This window comes from Stigmatopora argus, chromosome 10 (assembly GCF_051989625.1).
Source record: "Stigmatopora argus isolate UIUO_Sarg chromosome 10, RoL_Sarg_1.0, whole genome shotgun sequence".
In the NCBI taxonomy this organism is placed as follows: Eukaryota; Metazoa; Chordata; class Actinopteri; order Syngnathiformes; family Syngnathidae; genus Stigmatopora; species Stigmatopora argus.
The window spans coordinates 4,622,501-4,645,000 of NC_135396.1; the positions used below are offsets into that span (position 1 = coordinate 4,622,501).

Consider the following 22,500-nt stretch of genomic DNA (forward strand, 5'->3'; position numbering starts at 1 on the left):
ATATGAATCTAATAAGATCATGACAAAACTTTATTCCGTACATGATTATATTTCCACACTAATTGTCTCCTGATCCATAAACCCTGAAGCAAACTATATGAAGACTGTCAAACAATCAAGAAAGCAAATGTTGTGTTTTTAAAAAAGAACTTTAAGCATCATCATTCATAAAGCAGGTGGGATTAAGATAAGAGAACGAAGACACTCAGCACTTACGTGTCAGATTGTGCTCAATTAAGCAAATCACACACACTCTTAATTAGCATTTCACTGACATTTTTATGATTATCACTTGCGTCTCGTGTGCATATTTCACTTTCAAGCACGATAAAAAGAAATTAAAATGATAAAAAAAACACCAGCAGATATGAACCAACTCATGCAGCAAATGAAGAAAATATTATTGTATATGTCCCGCAAAAGAAGCTTAAAGTCAGCCTACATGACACTTCTCAGATTTAACACGAGGGCGCTAGTCATGTAAGAAGCGCCTTTCGATTAGCCGAAGTGTCAAAAATTGTCAACTTGTCGTAACAAATGGAGAAAACATGAATTATGTCATTTAAAAACAATCTTTTCGCTTATTTTGTTGGTTGTGCCCACATTTATTGAAAATTATAGACATCAAATAACTTTCAATTTAGAAAAAGTCATCATAACTAACTAAAAAAATACTAAAAAACTAAAAAATAATATCTAACTGCCATTAAAGGCATTGGACCGATCAAAGTGGATTAGATGTTTAATGCTGTCAATGGCAGTTCTTTTAAAACCTGATTATTTGTTTTGCACTGCGCAAAAAAGCACTCAGTATAAACTAAGCAAAAATGGGATTAAAATGGTGTAATTATGCTTTTTGAGGTTTATTGTACAAAGAAAAGGACTATGAATTGTGGCTCAGTCGAGTCCAATCAATCCAATTAGATGATATCGAACCTTAAAGATCCCTTAGCCCATTATTCACCAACATTGTTTTGATTTCATTTCTCAGTTCGTAGCCTGATCATCAATCAAACGTGACCAAGTAGAGGCTGTAGGCACAAATTTAAATTAAAAGGTCTAAGTATTTATGTTTTGGCACGTGTTTTGCATTTCAGACTGCTGAGCATATTTATAGATAAAAGAGCCATTTGTGGGTTTAAACAGGTTCTTTTCGAGTAGTTTTCCATCACGCGCTTTTATTTGATTACAGTAATTGCGGGTCATCGCGCCACGCGTTTCCCTTGACAGGCGACTTGTGAAGTTAGCAAAAGCTATGAGAAAAATTCCCTTCTGATGTTGTCACGAAGCGCGCTAATCTGCCAACGGCTCGCTTCCATAAATCAAGAAGATGGCGGACATAAGCAAACATCTGAGCAGTTTCTAACCTAATCAACAAAGTCAATTTATCTCCGTCCGATCGGAGTCCATTATCGGCGCAACGCTAACAACAGCTGCTCGCGTGTGATGGGATTCTTAATTACACACATTAATTGTACTTGGATGAATGCGAGAGAAAAATAGACATTATAAGAGCCGTTCTGGTTACAATCAATTGGACCCCGCGAGACATGAGGATGTACACGCCGATGTTCGCCCAGTTTAGGAGGGACATTAAGGCAATGTTGACACTTGTCCGCGCTATTTTTTTGTTGTCCGTGAACTTTTTTGTTTTTTCGCGTTTTTTTTTGCATAACCGTGAAAAACTGAAAATATTTTTTGGGGGCATTAATCCCCGTTTTTCATTTTTTTGTGGAATATAATAAGTGAAAATAGGGTACACGGTCGATTGGTCGCCGGTCTTTTGGTCACCGATCTTTTGGTCGCCGGTCTTTTGGTCGCCCGGAAGGTTATTGATAATTACCATTTAAATCGTTGCTCAAATTCCCTAAATACAAACTGTGAATTACTATTTAGTCATACTTAATGCCTTATTAATTTATTAGGCTAAAAAAAGCTCCAAATTTCCCGGACTTTTATTGTTTTTTGTTGGAGAACTTGTTAAGATCCTGACTGACGTAGCTTCTTAAAAGGGACAACGCATGTACATACAAACTCATACAATCACACGTCGGTTCAGTGAAACTGCTCATGGCCATTGTTGGCTTTTATTGATGCGTAGACCGTGTTGTTTTACCTCGTTTTGTCGCCGGTCTTTTGGTCGCTGGTCCTTTGGTCGCCGGTCTTTTGGTCGCCCGTTGTTTGGGTCCGGGCGACCAAAAGACTGCGACCAAAAGTCCGGCGACCAAAAGACCGGCGACCAAAAGACCGGCGACCAAACGACCGGCGACCAAACGACCAGCGACCAAACGACCAGCGACCAAACGACCGGCGACCAAACGACCGCACACGCACTTGTTCGCGCCATTTTTAGTTGTCCGTGAAATTTTCATTTTTTTCGCATTTTTTTTGTGTACCTGCGAAAAACGGTGAAAACATATTTTTGGGCATTAATCCCCGTTTTTCATTTTTTTGTGGAATATAACAAGTGAAAATAGCAAGTATCTGTTTTGCAAAACATTGATATTTAAAATATAATAGGCAAAAGAAAAAAAATGGGGTTCTCTATAGATCATTGGATTTTAGGAGTGTTATTTTTCACAGTGTATGAACCATGGAATTCCGATTTCAGCTATCTACTGACAACTCATCTTATTCCTCGTTTCGGTAGTCGACAAACAGAGCCGTATCGGGCTTGAAATCGGGCCAGTCAATTCTAAGGTACGCCAGATGACCCCGTATAGCTAGTTTAAAGCAGGCCAAATGGTTCGCGTCAGCCAGGGGCTCTTGTTTGGACCGACTCAGTCGGGTGCGAGATAACCTGCCATCATCGCCGCGATCATCAATACCCTCCAGTCCCGGCGTTTATCCGAAAGACAGCCTAATAGTCGGCGGTGGTGCAATGAGACGTCCCACCTGTCGCTAGCAGCTCCTGGATGAAGACCACTGCTTGGGGACTTGTACTCCATCAACCACAGAAGCATCTTACGAGCAACTCAAAAGCGACTACGCAAGCCGTGATTCGGCGATGGTGACCACACGGCCGTATCTCGTCTCCCAGACACTCTGAGGTGTGTTTGATTTGATTTTTTCTTTGGGCTTTTTCCCTCTCGTACAAAACGACAGATGCCTTAGTGACTGTGTGTGCTTCTCTGGCTGTCATAACAGCAGAAAATGAGATTTTAGGCTGCGACAATGAAATCGCCAGGAGGGCGGGCGTGCCCTCTCCCGGGACTATTTTGGTCGCCTTTGTTGTCTCGATGACAGGACTTTGTCGGATTTTGCCGACGGTAGTCAAAATATTATACAGATTATTAGTAAAATAGTATAAAGTCACTTTCCCATCAAGTCCTGTTGTTCCGATTGAGTGGAATATGCCTATGTTGGTGATATTTAACAGTATGCTTAGTGGGTTGGAACACATTAATTTGTTTTTAGGTAATTTTTATGGGAAACGTTTGTTTGAGTTACAAGAAAATCGACATACGAGCTCAGTATCGGAACGCATTAAGCTCGTATCTCGAGGTACCACTGTATAGCCATACAAATCATATTGGACACATGAATTTTAAACCATTTGAATTTTTCTCCCTTATAAAAATAGATGCATCATAAATATTATCAACATTCATGACAAGTTATATTTGAAACATTGCTTTTTGTTCCAAGGGACTTTAAAGAATTTGAATGCACTGTCAATTATTTAGTGATAATTTAGTGCGGTTCCATCCTTGTTGTAATTGAGGATTTTTTACTGACCAATTACACGCTATTGATTGAGGCACAATAGATTAGAGGAGGAAAATCCATTGCTCGATTTATGGAGAGTCGGAATGCCGACAGGCGTAATCACACAAGCAAACAACCCTCCCTCCGTGGACCCTTGCGAGGATAAGCGGTACGGAAGATGAACGAATACGTAGAAAACGCTTCCTATTCATTGTTATGAATGTAAATGGGAGAAGTTAGCGGGCTATTGTATCTTGTCGACGTTGTTATAGCCCGTGCAACCACCACGATAATTACATTCATTTAAACGAAGTCGGAGACTTTCAGATCACGTTAAATGCCCATTATGTTTATCGTAAAGGCTTGTTAACGGCCTATAAGTGTCAATGATGGGGCTGTCTAATCACTAGTTGTGCTATGGAGTCTTCTGTCAAATGAGAAGATTTATTAAGGCTTTAGTTGAAGTCACAGAGAAAAATCCCCGATTTTGTCGTTAATCGAAAGTTGCCCGTCGCCGCCTTTAGGACGATCGCGCAAGTGATTGATTTGGCTGAAAGCTTTTGGAAAAACAGAGATAATTTGCTTTTTAATGGAACGGGACTGCTGAATTGAAGGCCACAGAGAGGTTAAACTAAAGTAATCTGCCGTACTTATCGCCGCACCGGAGGGAGGTTCATTTTTTAAAAGGGGCGCCGTCGACTGGCGAAAGCGCATTGCAGTCCGCGCGCTAATTCTCGTTAGTCCTTCTCGCCGTTGCTATTTTTAAAAATCGTCCCATCTGGCTGGTCTCGGCAGCAATATCGCCCGATGAACTTTTGTCTCCCGCGTTTGTTAAATCGAAATGAATCGGCGCTCCGTCACAGGTGGGCGGCGCGTCCGACTGACTCGTGTTAACATCTTTGTCGGATGGTTACACCTGCTCTCGTCCATGCTTTCCTTCACACCTAATCTACTGACAGGCAATCATATCAAATCAATGTCATCTGCCTTCAAGTGCATAAAGCCGTCTTGTGACTCATTTTTTAAAAATTGCTGCCGGGCTAACGTGACCTCAAAAAAGGGCTTTTAGTGTCCCACTATCAGTTTTTTATATGTTAATTTCCATTGAAATTCAATTCCAAACACCTAACTCCACAATTTGACAGTTTTCTGCGAATGACTAATTCATCCTATACTGGTTTTTACTCAATTTCAACATATTGAATGATAACACTCACCTGCTGCCAAGGAGGTTGCGTCGCCGTGATTTCCTGACATCCTCACTTTCTTGAACGTCTTGTTTCTAAAAAACAAGTTGGTAAAGGTGTGAAAGCATGTTAAAACCCTATACTCACGAGTTTTGACACTAATTAATGCTTAGAATCCTGTCAAAATAAAGCATAAAGACACACAGATCCATAACTGTTGAAACTGTGCAATAAAAATAATTGTTATGGTTCGCCTTCGCATAGATGAAAGCAAAAGTGTAATCATTCATTCATTTATTATCAACACTGCATACCCTTGTCGGGGTCACAAGGTGCTGGAGCCTACACCTGAGACTGGTCACCAGTTGGGGGTACTCGGACGTTTGGTCGCCCGGACGTTTGGTCGCCCGGACGTTTGGTCGCCCGGACGTTTGGTCGCCCGGACGTTTGGTCGCCCGGACGTTTGGTCGCCCGGACGTTTGGTCGCCCGGACGTTTGGTCGCCCGGACGTTTGGTCGCCAGACGTTTGACAACATGACAGAGAGTTTACTGTTGAAACCAGCTCTCAAAACTATATTCATGAGAGAGAGAGTTTAATATCTAAATATCTACTGTTGAAACCAGCTCTCAAAATTATATTCACCCGGGCGACCAAACGTCCGGGCGACCAAACGTCCGGGGACCAAACGTCCGGTCACGAGTTAGGGCACTCACAGAGCCAGAAAACCTTTCGTGCTCAGAATCACGTTGCCAGATTAGTTTAGGTTAACCCGCCTCTTCCCTCCGTCGCGGATATCGACTTCATAATTGACTGTCGCATCATTCCTGCAAGACAAATGGGCTCTTTGGGATACATACCGCGTTGTCCTTTGGCTTAATTATTTTCTAAAACCGCCCGTTAATGATGGATTACGGGCCTTAACTTTGTTCAAGTTGGGTCTTAAGTTTTTAAGTGCTTGCTTGAAGCATGCTTCGGTACGAAGAATCTAAAGAAGGACAGCTTTGTCTGCATCGTCCTTTTGTTGCGGAAGCGCACGACGCGGCAAATAAAGCGATCCGACGGTTCCGGAAACGCTCCGAGAAATCAGAGTCGTGCTTTTCACGCCCTAAGCTTCTCCTCTCTAATCTCGCCCACTTGTTGCGGAGGTGTTTTTAGGTGTGAAACGCGCTTTTGCCTGCCTTGGCTCGACTTCTACAATGTTTGTGCCAAGGGGAGTCGGAGAACGTGCTTGGCGAGATCTGATGCGCTAAACCCCGCCGGCGCACGCTAAAGCGGCTTCGGAATGACAGATGTTGAGAAACGGCCGTGGCGTGGGTGCCGTGACATCAGCGTTTTGCAAATGGGAACAATGAGCCAGCCAACAATGGACGCTCTGTCACGCCACTTAGATAATTGTTTGTGTCCCGAGGTGCAAAGCGAAGAAATTTATGAAAATTTGGGCCCCGGAGATTATGTCAGTTGGCAAAACTGTTTAAAAACTGAAAAATAACAGCCATAATTACACTAAATAACGCCTCCTCAAGTGTGCCCCTGCGACCCTTGTGATGGAAAATGAATGAATACAAAAATTGTTATGACCATTGTTAGTATTTCTTACAATAAGAAAAAATAAAAGTGGAACACGAGAAAAATAATAGTTTTTATATATTTAGCATATTTAAATTTGCTTTTTTAAAGCCAAAAACAAGTAATAAATTGTAATTTATTTGGATTGAAAAAGGGAAAAACACAAATTGTCGACACCACTCTCGTTGGCCTTACAAAATGATCGAGTGGGCCGGATCCGGCCCTCGGGCCGCTACTTGACACCATTTTTTAGAGGGATGGTCTAGTTCTCTAACATATCGTGTAATGGTGGCTCAAGTCCGTTCCCATCCCGTCCAGGCGTCCCCGCGAGGCTGCGGGGGGCTCGAACACGGATTAACGGACAATATCTGGCTCTTTCAGAGTACCGCTGTCTTTTTTAATCAGCGCTGTCGAATTGACGGGCAGGTGGGGAGGAAATTTGGCAGGCGGAGTCGCACCGGGGCTGCTCGCAAGGTTAATTGGCAGTGGGAATAATCGGCCGCCGGGCTTCTTTTGTCTAATGGGCGGACGAAAGTAGCGGGAAGGTCTTGGAGACCCGCTGGGGAGAAAGCAAAGTGCGGCCCGTGGACCACGCCTGGCCCGTCCAGAGTTCACGATTGGCCCTCGCACTGTCTAAGTGAGCAATGGTCAGGTGTGCCGCGGCATATTGCAAGTCATACAATGTAATATTCAGAGAGAAACAAGATTAAAATTGAACTATTACAAGGTTAAAATCAAAATAGGATGAACGTTAAATTATAGATTATACTATGACAAGATTCAAATTGTGAAACTGAGTTGTTTGGTTTCTAGGGCATCAACTTTTGGCGATGTAAAGTCTGTGAGAACATTTTTTTCCTGTAATATTAGGAGATTTAAGTGACATTTGGAGAAAAGTCAAAAGTATGCAATTAAAAACATTACCAACTGTTAGATTTTTGCGCAGGAGTAGAAGGTTGCTAAGCTGTTTACATACCTGTCAACTTATGTTTTTGTGTATTTCATACATTTTTGATCATTTCAAATTGTGTACGCCGTATAAGAACTTTTGTACGGGAATTTTTAGTAAAACCGATCTAGTCTTCCCCATTTTGGCTCTTATCCGAATCATCTCGGTCACTAGTAGCAGACGAAAACGTCATCATCCATTGCTAATGTTGTCATGCTTCGAGTGTGTCAGTCACTTCCGCTATTTCACTATATAAATATAGTACGTCAGCAAGCAATGTGCAAAATACAGCTACATCCACAAAATCTTACATTTAATGCATACAAAAGACTGGTTGGGCACCCCGTCCACTTTGGGGATCATTTTTAGACTTTTAAGCATGCCATATGCAAGTAAATATGTGCTGCATTGTGTTTACATGGTTCATTATCTAATTGCAATCATTGGCCAAGGTTGACAAGTATGTGTTTAGCTACATAAAAACAAAAAATAATAATAGTGGGTTAAGGTAACATGTTGAAAATCCAAATTGTATTTGGACATGATAGCAGGGTTGCAAAAACACATACTAGTGTTTGCATTTTATTTTTAGAATCAATATTTCTGATGACTAGCAGATGTTGAATATGAGAAAACAGGGGAACTGGTGCAAACTTAACAAGTATGTGTTTAACAAAAACATTTCCATCTAAACAAACTACTTCAAGCAAAAGAAGAAACAGCACCAAATGAAAACCAGAGTCAAAAGAAACTTACTTTAGGGGAGATGTGAGGCACAATGTTGAGGATCTAACTAGAACTACACAAAAACTTCAGGCTTACACAAAGAAAACAGGAGGTAACGAGACAATGAGGGCCAGGTGGGTGACTGGGGCGGCAGCCAATAGGCAACAACGGGTAAAAATCAATATCCAATCACAAGGACAAGACACCCAAAAGGAGAGAAAAAAATGGAATGAATCCCTAGAAAGAAAAGCCTAACAAGCACAAACCTATTCTGTAAATAAGTCAACAAACAAACAATTGTGAAAGGCTTGATTAGTTAAGCTCACAGATCACATGGTCAATTTTCTGTCACATGATTTCCTTGGCCAAAACACAGTAAAGTGTAGAAGTTAACTTTTTAGCTATCTTAAATAACATGAAAAAAAAAAAAATCTAAATAATTTGTTGTTCTGATTGTATGCATCATACAAGTTATATAAATATATACATACATACATATGTATATACATATATATACATACATATATACATATATATACACACATATATACACATATACACACACACATATATATATATACATACGTATATACATATATATATATATATATATATAAACACATACATACATACATGTATATACATACATACATTTATATACATACATATATATATACACACATATATACATATATAAACACACATATATACACACACATATATACACATACATGTATACATATATACACATACATATATACACACACATACACACATGTATACACATACATGTATACATATATACACATACATATACACACACACATACACACATGTATACACATACATGTATACATATATACACATACATGTATACATATATACACATACATATATACACATACATATATACACACATATACACATACATATATACACACATATACACATACATATACATTTTTTTTTTTTAAACCTGCCTAGTAATATGAAATGAATTGCTGGTTTTTTTCGTAGTTGACCTGGATTGACCCTTCAAAACTTTCCACTTGGCCAACTATTTTCAACACATTTTTCCATGAACAATCCAAATAAAAACTACCATCAAAATAAGATTTGTCGGCACATTGGTATTATAACTGAGGCGCGGAGTCCGAAAGCTTATTATTTCACAATAAGCTGTTTGTTTTCAACTATTTAAAAACTCGAAAATAGTCTGGAAGCTCCCTGCAGAGAAGCACTTTAGTGTAGTCACTATATTATCTGTATTTGTGTGCGTCTTGTGCTCATCTATTAAAAGTCACTCTCGCCGAGAATAAATTGGAAACTGTGGTGGAAGTAATGATAAACGAGGCCCCTGGTTGGGACTGAGTAATTTTTATTTTCCATTGCACGGCAAGCTGACGCAAATCTTGTTTTTTTTTTGCTGTTTTTTTTCACAATTGCGTCTGTATAGGAGTGCTGTAAATAAGCAAGACATTAAAATGTGCATTCCATAAAAGAAAAGAAGTAGCGGCTCTGACAAATATGAGAATGCATTAGGAAGACATTTACATAGCATTTACAAGCAATTTAAAGATAAAATTAAATAAAAGGGAGCTTTTTATGCACATCAGCTGGAGAAGACGTTTGTTTGCGTTTGCCGGCAACCTCGGAGACGCTTAAGTGCTGATGATTGTTTGGGTTTAGTTTGACAAAAAAAAAAGACCAGTCTGGAAAACTTATCAAAAACAAACATCATGACAAAACAACCCACTATCGAGAAAGGCATTTCATTGCAAATTAGGCTTCTAATTGGCACAACATTGTGGAATTGCATTAAAGCAGGGGTGTCCAAACTACACAAATATTGAACACGGCCCACACAGTAAGCTTAAATTCAGTCTTGATTGCACTTCTCAGCTTTAACCCTAGATGGAGCTAGTCACTTAAACAGTCTCTAAATTAGCTGTTTGGTCAAAAGCAAACAACATGTTGAAATAAAAGTAGAAACCTATGTCATATTTTGTATGGTATAAATAAGTATACAGTGGTACCTCGAGATACGAGCTTAATTCGTTCCGGGACTGAGCTCGTATGTCGATTTTCTCGTAACTCAAACGGATGTTTTCCATAGAAATGAACTAAAAACAAATTGGAAAAACATTATTTGTTCTAATTCGCCATCTATTAACAAAGTAACAAATGACTAGTAGTTTAATAGCACTAAAATGAGAGGGGGGGGGGGGGGGCTTTTTGCACGGCGACGCGCTCGTAACATCACATAAACAAATTTAAATGAACTTGGATTATGATGCAGACGCACTCAAAAATAAGTTTCATCTAACCTTACACTTAACTTAATTGTAATTTTGTTTTAAATTTTGATACATTTCTTCTCCTGGGTTGGCTCTATTAGCCCCGCCTCCACCCTGACTTTAAGATGCAGCTAAAAGGAACCTATCGATGGTTGTTTGCTTTTGTATTCCCTTTAAAAAATATTACCAGTAGGTCTTACCTCATTCACTTTCATTGAGAGTTTCAGACCTCCTAATATGGAAAATATTGCCTCATCATGCTTCATGCCATTGACAGTGTTAGATGTCCAATCCAATTTGATTGGTGGCAGTGATTGAACAAACCCAGTCAATCGCAGGGCCCATATAGAAAATAAATAAATAAAATTGTTCAGTTTAAGGGTTGGAGACAAAACTACCATCCCGTTTGTCGAAAGCAGAGTGCCGAACCTCCAAAATCATTATCGGCCGATTACGTTTGATTAAGAGAAGATCATTAGCAGCTGCATGTCCTGTCCGTAACGATTACGGTGATGGGCGCGTTCCGCCCAATGAACTCGCCAGCCTCCGACGCTAATGGTGGGCGGCAGGCACGTTGTTTAGCTATGGCACGGGAGGTCGTTCTCGTACCTGCGCTGCATTGTGTAATGAGATAAATTACTCGATGACATTGAGCATGTTTAGCACCGTTTTGTATGCGATGTAGTAGACTTGTTGCAGAAGTTAATTCTATCACTTACATAATGAGAAAAGAAAAAAAGTCTTAAAGGGATTAGATTTAAAATTGGTACTTATTTGGTGTGTAAAAATAATGCTAGTACTTAAATGAATAATGGATTTAATCAAGTTTTATGATAGCTTTTACCTCATCTTTTTTGTTTTTGTTTAGTATTCTTGCGGCTGTCGTATGTAAATTGCAGAACCAGACAATGAAAAAATTATGATTTTTTGTCCGTAAAATAAGGACGCCATGCAGCCAATCATCATGCAGCATCTAGCTTGTGAGGAATGCCCACTATTGAGGAAAAAGTGAACTACAGTGGTACCTCGTGATACAACATGCTCGTGTTACGACGAAAATTTCGATCGAATAATTTGCTTGCGATACAATTAAAATTTCGAGATGCGACGAAGCCAGGAGGCCATGACATGAGAGGCTGTTTATCATTGTAGCGCACTGTCTTTTTTGCCGCATCTCTTTCGTGTATAACTACTATATGTACGAGGACTGAACAATTTATTCAGACTAGTTTCGATCAGGAAACGCACAACGCGCATGCACGGGCAAAAAGAGGGCTTTCTGGGTAATGAAGTATACTCGTGCACACAACACCCATAGGCAATGGCACCCTTTCTAAGAATAAAACTTCTTTACCCACAATCAATACGTGGGTAAGCTCAGCTATTGCATTTCCTGTTATTCTTTCTAATGAAAGAAGCTCCCACGATCGTTCTTTTAAGACTACTTCTCGTTGGCAAGTGCGTTATCCTATTGTGAGGACATTTGTGTGCATCATTTTCGGAATATTTTGAAGGCAATACAACAGCAAACATTCCATCGATAGCGAACGTGAGGGTGGAGGCGTGGCAAACCCCTAACCCGGAAAACGAAGGTAACAAAAGATTAAAACAAAATTAGAATTCAGTTTTGTGTAAAGTTACATTAAGTGTATGTTTGAGTGTGTCTGTATATATTAATCCAAGTTAATTTAAATTTGTTTGTTCGTTTACGAGTGCGTTGTTGCCGTGGATAAAGTCCCCCCGTCCCAGTGTATGTCGCTGTCTCTACCCTCCGCGAAATGCGTCTAATTTTACTTATATTAAACACATTTTATTACTATTAAACCACTAGTTATGTGTTACTTTGTTAATAGATGGCGAATTAGAAGAAATAAAACATTTTTTCCAATCCAATATCCTGTTTTTGGTGTTTTTTCAGAGGGTTGGAACGAATTAATTTGTTTTCAATTCATTTCAATGGTAAACGTCCACTCGAGTTATGAAAAGCTCGACATACGATCTCAGTCTCGGAAGGGATTACGATCGTATGTTGAGGTACCACTGTATAAGCATTCCAATAACTGAAACAAAAGGAACTTTTGCATTATTCCTCTACTGAAATTCAAATGTAAAAGTTGGTGAAGCTATCTTTCGTTAAACTTTTTGAATAGGGCCACGCGAGCAGAATTCTGCTGAAACCCGTTTGAAATGGAAAGATTGAAAATGGAATTTAAAAAGTGCCAGTGAGACATTGCATTAATGAGTGTGTGCGCGTGTGTGTGTGCGCGTGTGTGTGTGCGTGTGTGTGTGTGCGCGTGTGTGTGTGTGGTCAACCCAGCAGCGGCCCAATGTCATTTTGCAGGTGATTTAATGAAGGCAGACATGCCGGACAGTCATAATGGCGCCGCTCCGGGCACTTCACACGACAGTCAGGTTACAGATTTATCTGCACGGTTTCATTTAATAGAGACTGGGAGGATTTAATGAAGCACTACAGCAGACATGGTCCCAGCCATGCAAATTAATAAACCATATAGACACGTTTTGTTTTGCTTCTACATCACGATAGGTCTAAATTATTATCACATTACGGGACAATCTTGCCTGGTTCGTTGCATTGCAAAAAATCATTTCAGACATGGATTTTTTCTTTGAGGAACATAAAATAAAATAACAAAAACATGCAAAAAGCATGTTTTTGTGCTCAAAACAAAATCAACTCACTGATACCAAGACAAAACAAAATATTTTTGAGGGTTAGGCTGCTGAACAACAATGTATACCAAAACTATTAAGGATATAATATTTAAAACAGTGAACATAAAATGTGGACTGCCTAATTATAATTCTAACACTCCGAAAAATTGGCCGTCATAGGGTAAATTTGATTGTGTAAAATCTAATCTCCACTGAATTCTCAAAGAGGCAATTTGGCGTCGAACCCTCATGACCTGCCCGCCAACTGTACTCTAATTAAAAACCTGCAAAATATTGCATTATTCTATTGGATTCTTTTCCTGGCATCTATAATTACAAGAAACGATAAATCTTATTGGAAAATAGCACGCGGCGGAGTTATTACAAGTCTGTTTGATTAGGAGGGCAGGGGGCAGGCGCAGCAATTACCGTATTTTCTGCACTATAAGTCACACTTTTTTTTATGGACTCATACTCAAGTGCGAGTTGTCTTATTCTTTTCACCATCAAAAAGTGTTATTTAGGCACTAGTCATAAAAAAACAAAATCTTACATCAACTGATGCTCATTTTGACTTTTGTTCCTGATCTTCCTATGACTTTAATGTATAATGTTTTGTTTGTAAATTGAGAGCCTTTCTATTAGACTCAGAACTGCCAAACGTCAAAAATATTATTTCATAGAGATATAGAGGGTAAAGAGCATTTTCAGATTTTGGGACCCTTTTTCCTAGTAGCGTTTACCAGCAAGACATAAAAAAGTAAAGCTCAATATTATCAATTTTTTTCAGGCTTTTTAAATAGTTTCCTTTTTTTAATGATTAATTCTTGAAAACAAATAAAAACAAACAGCAAATCATCTATAACTCACATTTTCATTTTGGCCAACACACGTCTACACTGCTTGAAACCACTGACGATGAAAAGGAAGTGAGCACGCTATGTAACTTTCAAAATAAGTTTTGACAACATACAAAATGCTAAACTTGACATTGCGTCTCAAAGTTAATCGTCACGGTAAGTAAAAATGGCCAGCCACAAACGAAAACTTTCGACATTTGATATTTTTCCATGTAAATTGCTGAAAAAAACCAGCGGTTGATATTTTTTTACGTAATTTTGACACAAAATGCGTATTTAGTAGTCTGGTAAAAAACTTGTGGAGAAAAATACAGAATATTTGGAGTAGTATTTGGTGTAAACCCGAGCAATGTGAAGATTATCATGGTTCAAAAATAAATAAATTGGGAAATCAAAGAAAATAAAAACGGAAAATCACAGAAAATAAAAACGGAAAATCAAAGAAAATAAAAACAGAAAATCTAAGAAAATAAAAACGGAAAATAAACTCAACCCGTAATGAACGTATTAAGAAGCCACGGGGCTTCGTCCACTCGGCGGTCTCGAAGACCGGTGGTGAAGCGTGGCCTTTACTAATTGTAAAGTCAATGAAGCATTCTTAACAGATGCCGGTGGAACGGCTCCATTAGGAATTGGGGGGCGGAGGGGGCTGTCATTCACGTATTACCGACCCGGGAAGCCAAAGTGTCATTATCGCTTCGCTCCAACCGCATCTATGCGCCCGCCAATTTCATTCTTATTTAATGCACATTAAAAGTGGAGATGGATGGTTTTGCTCGAGTGGACTTGGCGCTCGCCAAAGACTTTTCAACGGACCGCCGTCGCCGTCTTAAGTGATGACCATTAAGTATTCATAAACGGGAAACTTTGATTAAATCGGTGGAGCGTGATAGCAGCCGGCAAGGATTGCGTCACAATTAACCAACTTTTGCAACTCCGAGACCTTGATCAAGCTTTAGAATTCCCCACAAATGTGGAATAATTAGCGCCTTTGAAAAAAAAGACATAAGAAAGACGCTGCGTTTAGCAGATAAGTAATGCAGTGAGTTTCTCCCCGGGGGAAAGACAAATGGGCGTAGGGTGGTTTAGCGTATTAATAAAACAAACAGGAATGGCACAATTGGACACATTTTTTCTTAATTAGCCCAAACAAATAGAAAAACATTAACGGCTACGCATCTCATAAGTGGAGAATGTTTGCAGTCGCTGCTGCGCAAACGACCATTTGATCGACGACAACGCAATTAGCATGCAAGCATCATATTCCGTGTCAGCCACCCACAACAAATCAGAGTAATATTAAGCTATTATATCCCACCGAGAGCCTGTGCTCAATCATTGTTTTTTCCCGCTTTGCTGCATTTAAAAGGCCATTATTTTTGCTCAAAAAAGAAAAACAATGGCGTTTCCAAACGTCACGTAGTGGTTGTCAGGGTACGCGGCGAGGTTCTCCGTGCGTGTACCGACAAGCCGGCCGCTCCCCGGGGACAAGCGTGTGAATATTCATCACGCCGCCGTGGCCGCCGCCGCACACAGTCAGGGAGATGATCATCATCGCGGACGACAATGCGCCTCTGATCAAAGAAAGCTCATTATCTCGCTGACGTGCCGCCGAGTTGCCCGGGAAAGAACAAAAAAATGCCCCATCAGTCGCGGCTTAAGCTTCCTTCTGCCCGTTTGCCTTTGGTCGGGCCACGCAAAAGACGAGATGCCTTCAAATCCTGGCATTTGGCCAAAATGGCACTCCCTAAAAAGGGTACCTGGACATTTCATCAACGGACAATTGGTCTATGGACATTTTGTCGACGGACAATTCGTCGCGACATTTCGTTTTATTTATTGCCTTTTATTTTAATGTCAAATTTCCTTTAAAAAATCAGAAGTAAAAACTCTATTATAATTTTGAGAGAGAGGGATTACCTGCTTTCAACAAATTATTTATGCAACAAAACAATCGTTAGCGAGGTTGAGGTTAGGTTAACCCTAACCCCTAACCACTATCCCCTAACCCTAATCCTAACCACTAACTTTAACCACTATCCCCTAACCCTAATTCTAACCACTAACCTTAACCACGAATTGTCCGTCGACGAAATGTCCGCCGACGAAATAACCGGTCGACGAACTGTCCGTCGACGAAATGTCCGTCGACGAAATGTCCGTCGACGAAATGTCCGTCGACGAAATGTCCGTCGACGAAATGTCCGTCGACGAAATAACCGGTCACGCTTAAAAGCACTTAGCTTTAGATGAAAATGTGCGTTGGATTGGTCCGACGGCAAATGTACGCCATGCTTGATTGCGAGATGGGATCGATTGTTTACTGGAGGTCAACGAAAGAGATTTGCGATGGCGGGAGTCATTTTTAGGTTAATAAAACTGTGGGAAATTGACGTCAAAGGACCCGAAACCCCTTTGCTACTACCTTCTCAGATTGGCGTCTTCAATAGTACAGAGAGGATTGTAAAAGCCCGAAGTCCAGATAATTTGAAATTGACACTTGATACAAAAATATCCCTACATTGCGGTTATTCACCTTTTTTTTTAAAGTGCCACAGATGTTTGCAGTCAGTGAATCCAATGACCTGTTGCTGTAATATAAGAGCCACTCTGACATTTACATTGCATTAAGCACAACCACTAACTGAAAAGGTCTTCACTACGCCTCAACCAACAAGCAGTGTCTTGTTCCGCGATGCGTTCAAGGCGGCACCGAAATCATAGAAGCGCCAAAGCCTCCCGAAAAGTGCTGCGCCGAAGAAAAGCACTTTTACGAATCCGATAATGATCTTGTACCTCTGTTTCTGAAGCGTGCATGAAAAAGAAACAGATATCACCTCCGTTATGTGCGCTATAGATTTTCTGTCGGGTGTTGACTAATAACGAGCCGCGGCTAGCGGCGCGCAAAAGGACGCAAACAAAAACAACGGGGAATTAAAATGATGTTTCAGCACTGCTTCAGCAATCTGGGGAACACGCACCGACACATCGGCGAACATCTCTGTGAACAAAAGTGCTGTCACATTCATCTTTTTTTTCCCTGGATTGCCTTCATGTTCCGAAGCGAAAGTCACCGGGCCAAATCCAATAGCGCCATCGATCCGCCGTGTTGCATTACGGCGGCATTTGGCGGCCGCTCTGCAGCCTCCTTTGGCGGAAATGGCGAGCGTTTTTGATTCTCTATGACTTGCCTTAATGTAGTTTTATTTTGCCGTGCTGCTCAACTAATGGCCTTCCACCTTTTCCCGCGAGCGAGGCCCTCCCGGGGCGTTTTCCGAGTAATTTGGTTCCACCTGAGGAGACGCGCAGGCTTGCTCAAACGCACAATCAATATTAATCGACTCTGCCTGGGCCCCCAAGTCCTCGAGCAGACGTTGCGGCGGTCGGGATCATATTTTTTGCTGGGTTGGAGGGTCGGACGGCGCCCACGTGCTCACCCGCGGTGTTATTGATGACGTGACCTTGAGAGGTTTTTGTGTCACCATCTTATTTCTGTTTCCCAACGCCGCCTCCTCCGCCGACCTTTTTTCTTCAGATTCCGCGATCAATTCCTATCTGACGTGCTCAAGGCACTGAATACTAAAGATGAAATATGGATCACTAATGAAGCCTTGATTAAAGCTTAAGCACAGCAGGAATGCTGATCTATTTTAAATATGGACGTGGCACTGATTTTTCAGATCTATTTCAGAATACCTCTGCACGCTAAAATTCAAATTGGATTACCCGAAGAACTCACATTCCATACGAACTATTTGGACCACTGCAATGTTTAACGAGGCTACATTTTTCACAAACAGTAGTCAAGTACCGTATTTACTCGGTGCAATAATAGCATGAGATACACATTACGCAGGTATCAAGGCTGATATTGTAATGATTGTTTTATCGGTTTATCTTTTCTCTATTTTTAAATAAATGACCATAACGGCCGCATTGTTTGACGTCATGGTGTTTTGTCTTTGTCACCTTGTTCGACAAATGAGGCTTATATGCGAGTAAATACGGTAATTCATGTAAAAACTTGCCGAATTTGAGGATTATGTGACAAGTCAGGGGTTAATGGACTTTTTGCGACATTTTCTGGGTGTAGATTAGTGACTACTTCTTCCCATCTTGATTAAAATAAACAAAAAACCAAAAAAAACGTTCACATTGTGACCATGGTCATCATAGTTTGCTTACAGAATGGAAAAACCCAGAGGGGCTTTTCTGCAATGAAAATAATAATTAACACACTACGGTATCTATGGTAATCCTCTATTTTGATAACGACTGGCAAACATATCAATTAAAGCAAATGCCTAATTACAAGATTTTTTTATAGCAGGGACAGCTCTGATACAGCCACAATAATTCGTCACATAACCAAAAGCCCTCGCTCCCGTTTCGATAGTTATTTTTCAGGCATCTCGATCTGCCAGTGAGCTTTTTCTTGACAGATTCCCATTTAGACAACGGCGACACGGTGTCAAGCCACCACTGATTGATGGGCTTGATCAGCGCGGCACACCCAGGAAGTGGACAGGTGAGGTTACCGTCCTGTCACTCATCCGCACCGCTGGCTCGCATTACTTATTCAAGAGCTGCAATTAACACAGATTCTATTGCTCCAGACTTGAACGGAAACATGTTCTTCTTGTGTCATATTCGGAAATATCATGACGATAACATTTTAGCCTTTCAGCGGTGCCCCCAACGTCTCTACTGAAAAGCCTCAACAGGGAACTTGTTGTTCCAACAAACAAAAGAAATTAAAGTTACGAAAAGCAAAATCTCCCATGAACACTCACTGATTTTTAAAAAATCATTAAACACACAGTGGTACCTCAACCTACGATCAGCTCTACCTACGACATGCTCGAGGTACGATCAAAATTTCGATCGAATAATTCGCCTGAGATACGATCAAAATTTCGAGATGCGACCAAGCCAGGTGGCCATGACATGAGAGGCTGTTTCTCATTGTAGCGCACGTCTTTTTTTCGCCGCATCTCTTTCGTGTATAACAGATATCTACGAGCACTGAACGATTTATTCAGACTCGTTTCTCCTACGCATCGACCAGGAAACGCACAACGTGCATGCACGGGCAAAAAGAGGGCTTTCTGGGTAATGAAGTATACTCGTGCACGCAAAACCGATAGGCAATGGCACCCTTTCTCAGAATAAAACTTAATTACCCGCAATCAATACATGGGTAGGCTGTTATTCCTTCCTTAGCCTGTTAGCTCCCGCGATCGTTCATTCAAGACTACTTCTCGTTGGCAAGTGGTCGTGCGTTATCCTATTGTGAGGACATTTGTGTGCATCATTTTGGGAATATTTTGAAGGGAATACAACAGCAAACAGCCCATCGATAGCGAACGTGAGGGTGGAGGCGTGGCAAACAGCTAACTCGCCCAGAACGAAGGTTAAAAAAAAAAAAAATAGAATTCAGTTTTGTGTAAAGTTAAATTAAACGTATGTTTGAGTGTGTCTGTATTTATTAATCCAAGTTAATTTAAATTTGTTTGTTGAGACGTACAACCATTCACACACATACTAAAGGGCAATTTAGAGTCTCCAACTAGTCTGCTCTGCATGTTTTTGGGATGTGGGAGGAAACCGAAGTACCCGGAAAAAGCCCACCAAAGCCCGGGGAGATCATCCAAACTTCACACACCAAAGTCCAAATCTGGAATCTCAGAACTGTGACTACAAGGCTCTGAATAACGAAGACTGAATAGGCCTAACGACGCTACTACGTTTAACTCATTTGCTGCGACCTTCCCAGTTAAATGGGTTGGAGGTCTAAATGTGATAGAAACATTGAAATATCCTGCAAAATGATGAAAACAGCCTGACGATTGGAGGTCTGACATCGTCAATAACAGTGAAAAAACTCAAATTTACCGTGAGGGGAAGCCAGCACAGGACAGCAAGGATGGAAAACGGCGCTCAAGCTGAACAGCCGGCGTCACTCTGCAAACGTTAGATAAGACTGGAAGCGTCCCATCGTTTTTGACCTGTCAAAAACAACACGAGAGTTTTATTGTTACTGCAACAATCGCTGTTATTTTTTTTTTTAGCTTCTAAAGCAAATTTGGCCTGGTGGTATATTTCATTTTGATGTTTTTGGCTCAGCGGGTTGGTTGAACACAATAAAGCACGAGCTCACGAGGCGATAAGACAAGATAGATCGGGCGTCAACAACCTTTTGGAAAAAGCCAGTTTCGATATAGAGTGGATAAAGTGGGATTATGATACTTTTCTTTTTAGACAGGAAGGAAGAAATGAATAAAAAAAGGATAAAAAAAATCTAAGACTACTTGACTTTTTTTATTTTTCAAATCAACAAAAAACAATGATTTTCTTTTGGTGTTTTGGTTTAAAAACAACAACAAATACACAAAAAAAATTATGCAAAAAAAAAAAGCAAAGTTATGTTTACCTCCCACAAACAGAGCTTCTGCATAATTATCAATGTAAACATTTTTTTAATGAGTGCATGCTTTATTAATTGCGATGAAATGAACTCTGCTGTGCATTTTCAAGATACCGCTTATACATCATAGGCACACGTGAACTTGCTCTATCTGAGCTGTACAGTTGGACGTCGGGGGGCACCGGTGGGGGAAAAAGGGATAAAAAAATGGGCTATTTTCCCCAATTCTGCCGGCGTTTCATGATCTCAAAGGGTCGTCATTTATTCTGCGCTTCATTTATTTCCATTAGCTTCTGAGCCGTATTGCCGTGTTTTTTTTGCCGAGAGCTTCAGCAACACTACAAAGCTCGATGAGGTAAGACGGTTTACAATTAGAACTCGCAGCCAAGTGTCTTGTCTTGTCAGCTGCCGTTTTCCTTGCAAGCTAATTTTTTTCCTATTTTTTTGTGTGAATTTGGGAATGTCATTTACCCGACACCAACTGAAACCTTTATTTATAGTTTAACTGGGCCTGCGACTTGTACTCAAGGACGACTTATGTGTTTTTAAGACTCTAGTTATCCCAAAAACTGTGATTACATTACATCAGTGGCGGTCCGTGCATTTTCCCGTAGCGCCTTCAACGGGTAAAATCCACTTCCTAGCAGCATTTAATGATTAAATACAAATACTGGAGCTTTTCAGACATTACAACCGGGCCGGGGGGTGATTTTCTCTGGAAAAGACAGCGATGAACGTCAAAGGCGTACCGGCAAACATTCCCCGAAAATGGGGTAAAATCCAGCCGAAAACAGCATTTATTGATTAAATACAAATGCTGGAGCTTTTTAGACATCAGAACCAGGCCTGGAGTATCATTTCCCCGGGTAAAAGACAGCAATGAACGTCCATATACGTCCATAAGCGAAACGGCAAAAATTGCACTAAACTGGGGTAAAATCCACTTCCTAGCAGCATTTAGTGATTAAATACAAACACTGGAGCTTAAATACAAACACTGGAGCTTTTCAGATATCAGAACTTGGCCCACAATTGAAATATTATTTAGGAATATAGCCATATTTTACTCACCAAAAATCCTTTTTAACCGTACACAATATCCATCCTCCTTTCTTTCTTCCTTATTTTATATTGCCATCGGAGCTAATGCTGAAAGTCGAGCCTGTCCTGTCGTATTTCTGGCATAGTCCGTCTTGAAAATGGCTTTAAATCAACACAACAATATATTTGCTTGTGGAGCCCGCTCCAAATACAGTTTGGTAGCTCTGGCTAATGACTAGCCTCATAGTTGGTGAAAGCGATGACGTATCCCTATGCCTGCGACAATGGAATGTGGTTTTGCCAACTCGAAATCTGATTGGTTAAAACAACAGTCTTATCGACGCTTGTTTAAAGCGGCAGAGCCCGCAGAACTGATTGTGAAGGCCTTGAGGCAGATATCTAACCCTGACAACAAATAATGGCTGAAATGTGATTGGTTAAATGATTCAATATGAAAACACACATCTGGAAGCAGTGCAACCAGGGGGAAAAGCTATGAAAGGAAGCTAACAGACAATTTGGAATTATTTAATAAGCATTGATGGACAAAATATAATATATGATTCAGATATTTCTTAGGCCAGCAGAGAAGGCCTTGAAGGCCCTGACGGCCCACCACTACATTACATTAACAGGTTCCTATTTTGTCTATTGCTCCCGATTTTACTATGACTTTAACTCGTTTTGTCTCCCCGTCTACTAAATTAAAAACAAACGTTCCCCCCAAAAATCCAACTCCTAATCCCGTGCAACTCACATTTTTTCCCCTCTTTCTTTGGCTAGTGCGACTTAAACTCAGCTGCGCCTGATAGTCCAGAACGTACGGTAATTTGACTTGACGATTTATTCCCAGCATGCAATATAGTGGCGTTAACATTAAGAGCCACTCAGAGTGAGATAAGGGAGAGAATGGTCGGCTCGCGAGAAGATTTATGGGCAGACAAAGAGACATCTGCGAATCACTGGGGAAATCGGGCCACAAAAGGCATCGTCGCCCTCGTTATCACGGCAAATAGTGCTCGTTTTTCAAGGCCGGCGCCGGTCGGCACTCAGCGAGCTCGG

General features: G+C 40.6%; 1 protein-coding gene across 5 annotated transcripts in view; it reads right to left on the reverse strand.

Moving 5' to 3' along the window:
* The window catches only part of LOC144083843 (uncharacterized), a 63,542-nt gene that overhangs the window by 27,563 nt on the left and 13,479 nt on the right, over window positions 1-22,500 (reverse strand). For all 5 annotated transcript variants that reach the window (XM_077611967.1, XM_077611968.1, XM_077611965.1 and 2 more), the window contains 2 exons: window positions 19,866-19,978; window positions 4,926-4,990 (listed from right to left, as the gene is read on the reverse strand). In XM_077611967.1, the coding sequence (XP_077468093.1) occupies window positions 4,926-4,990; window positions 19,866-19,978 (178 nt within the window). The remainder of the gene's footprint in view (window positions 1-4,925; window positions 4,991-19,865; window positions 19,979-22,500) is intronic.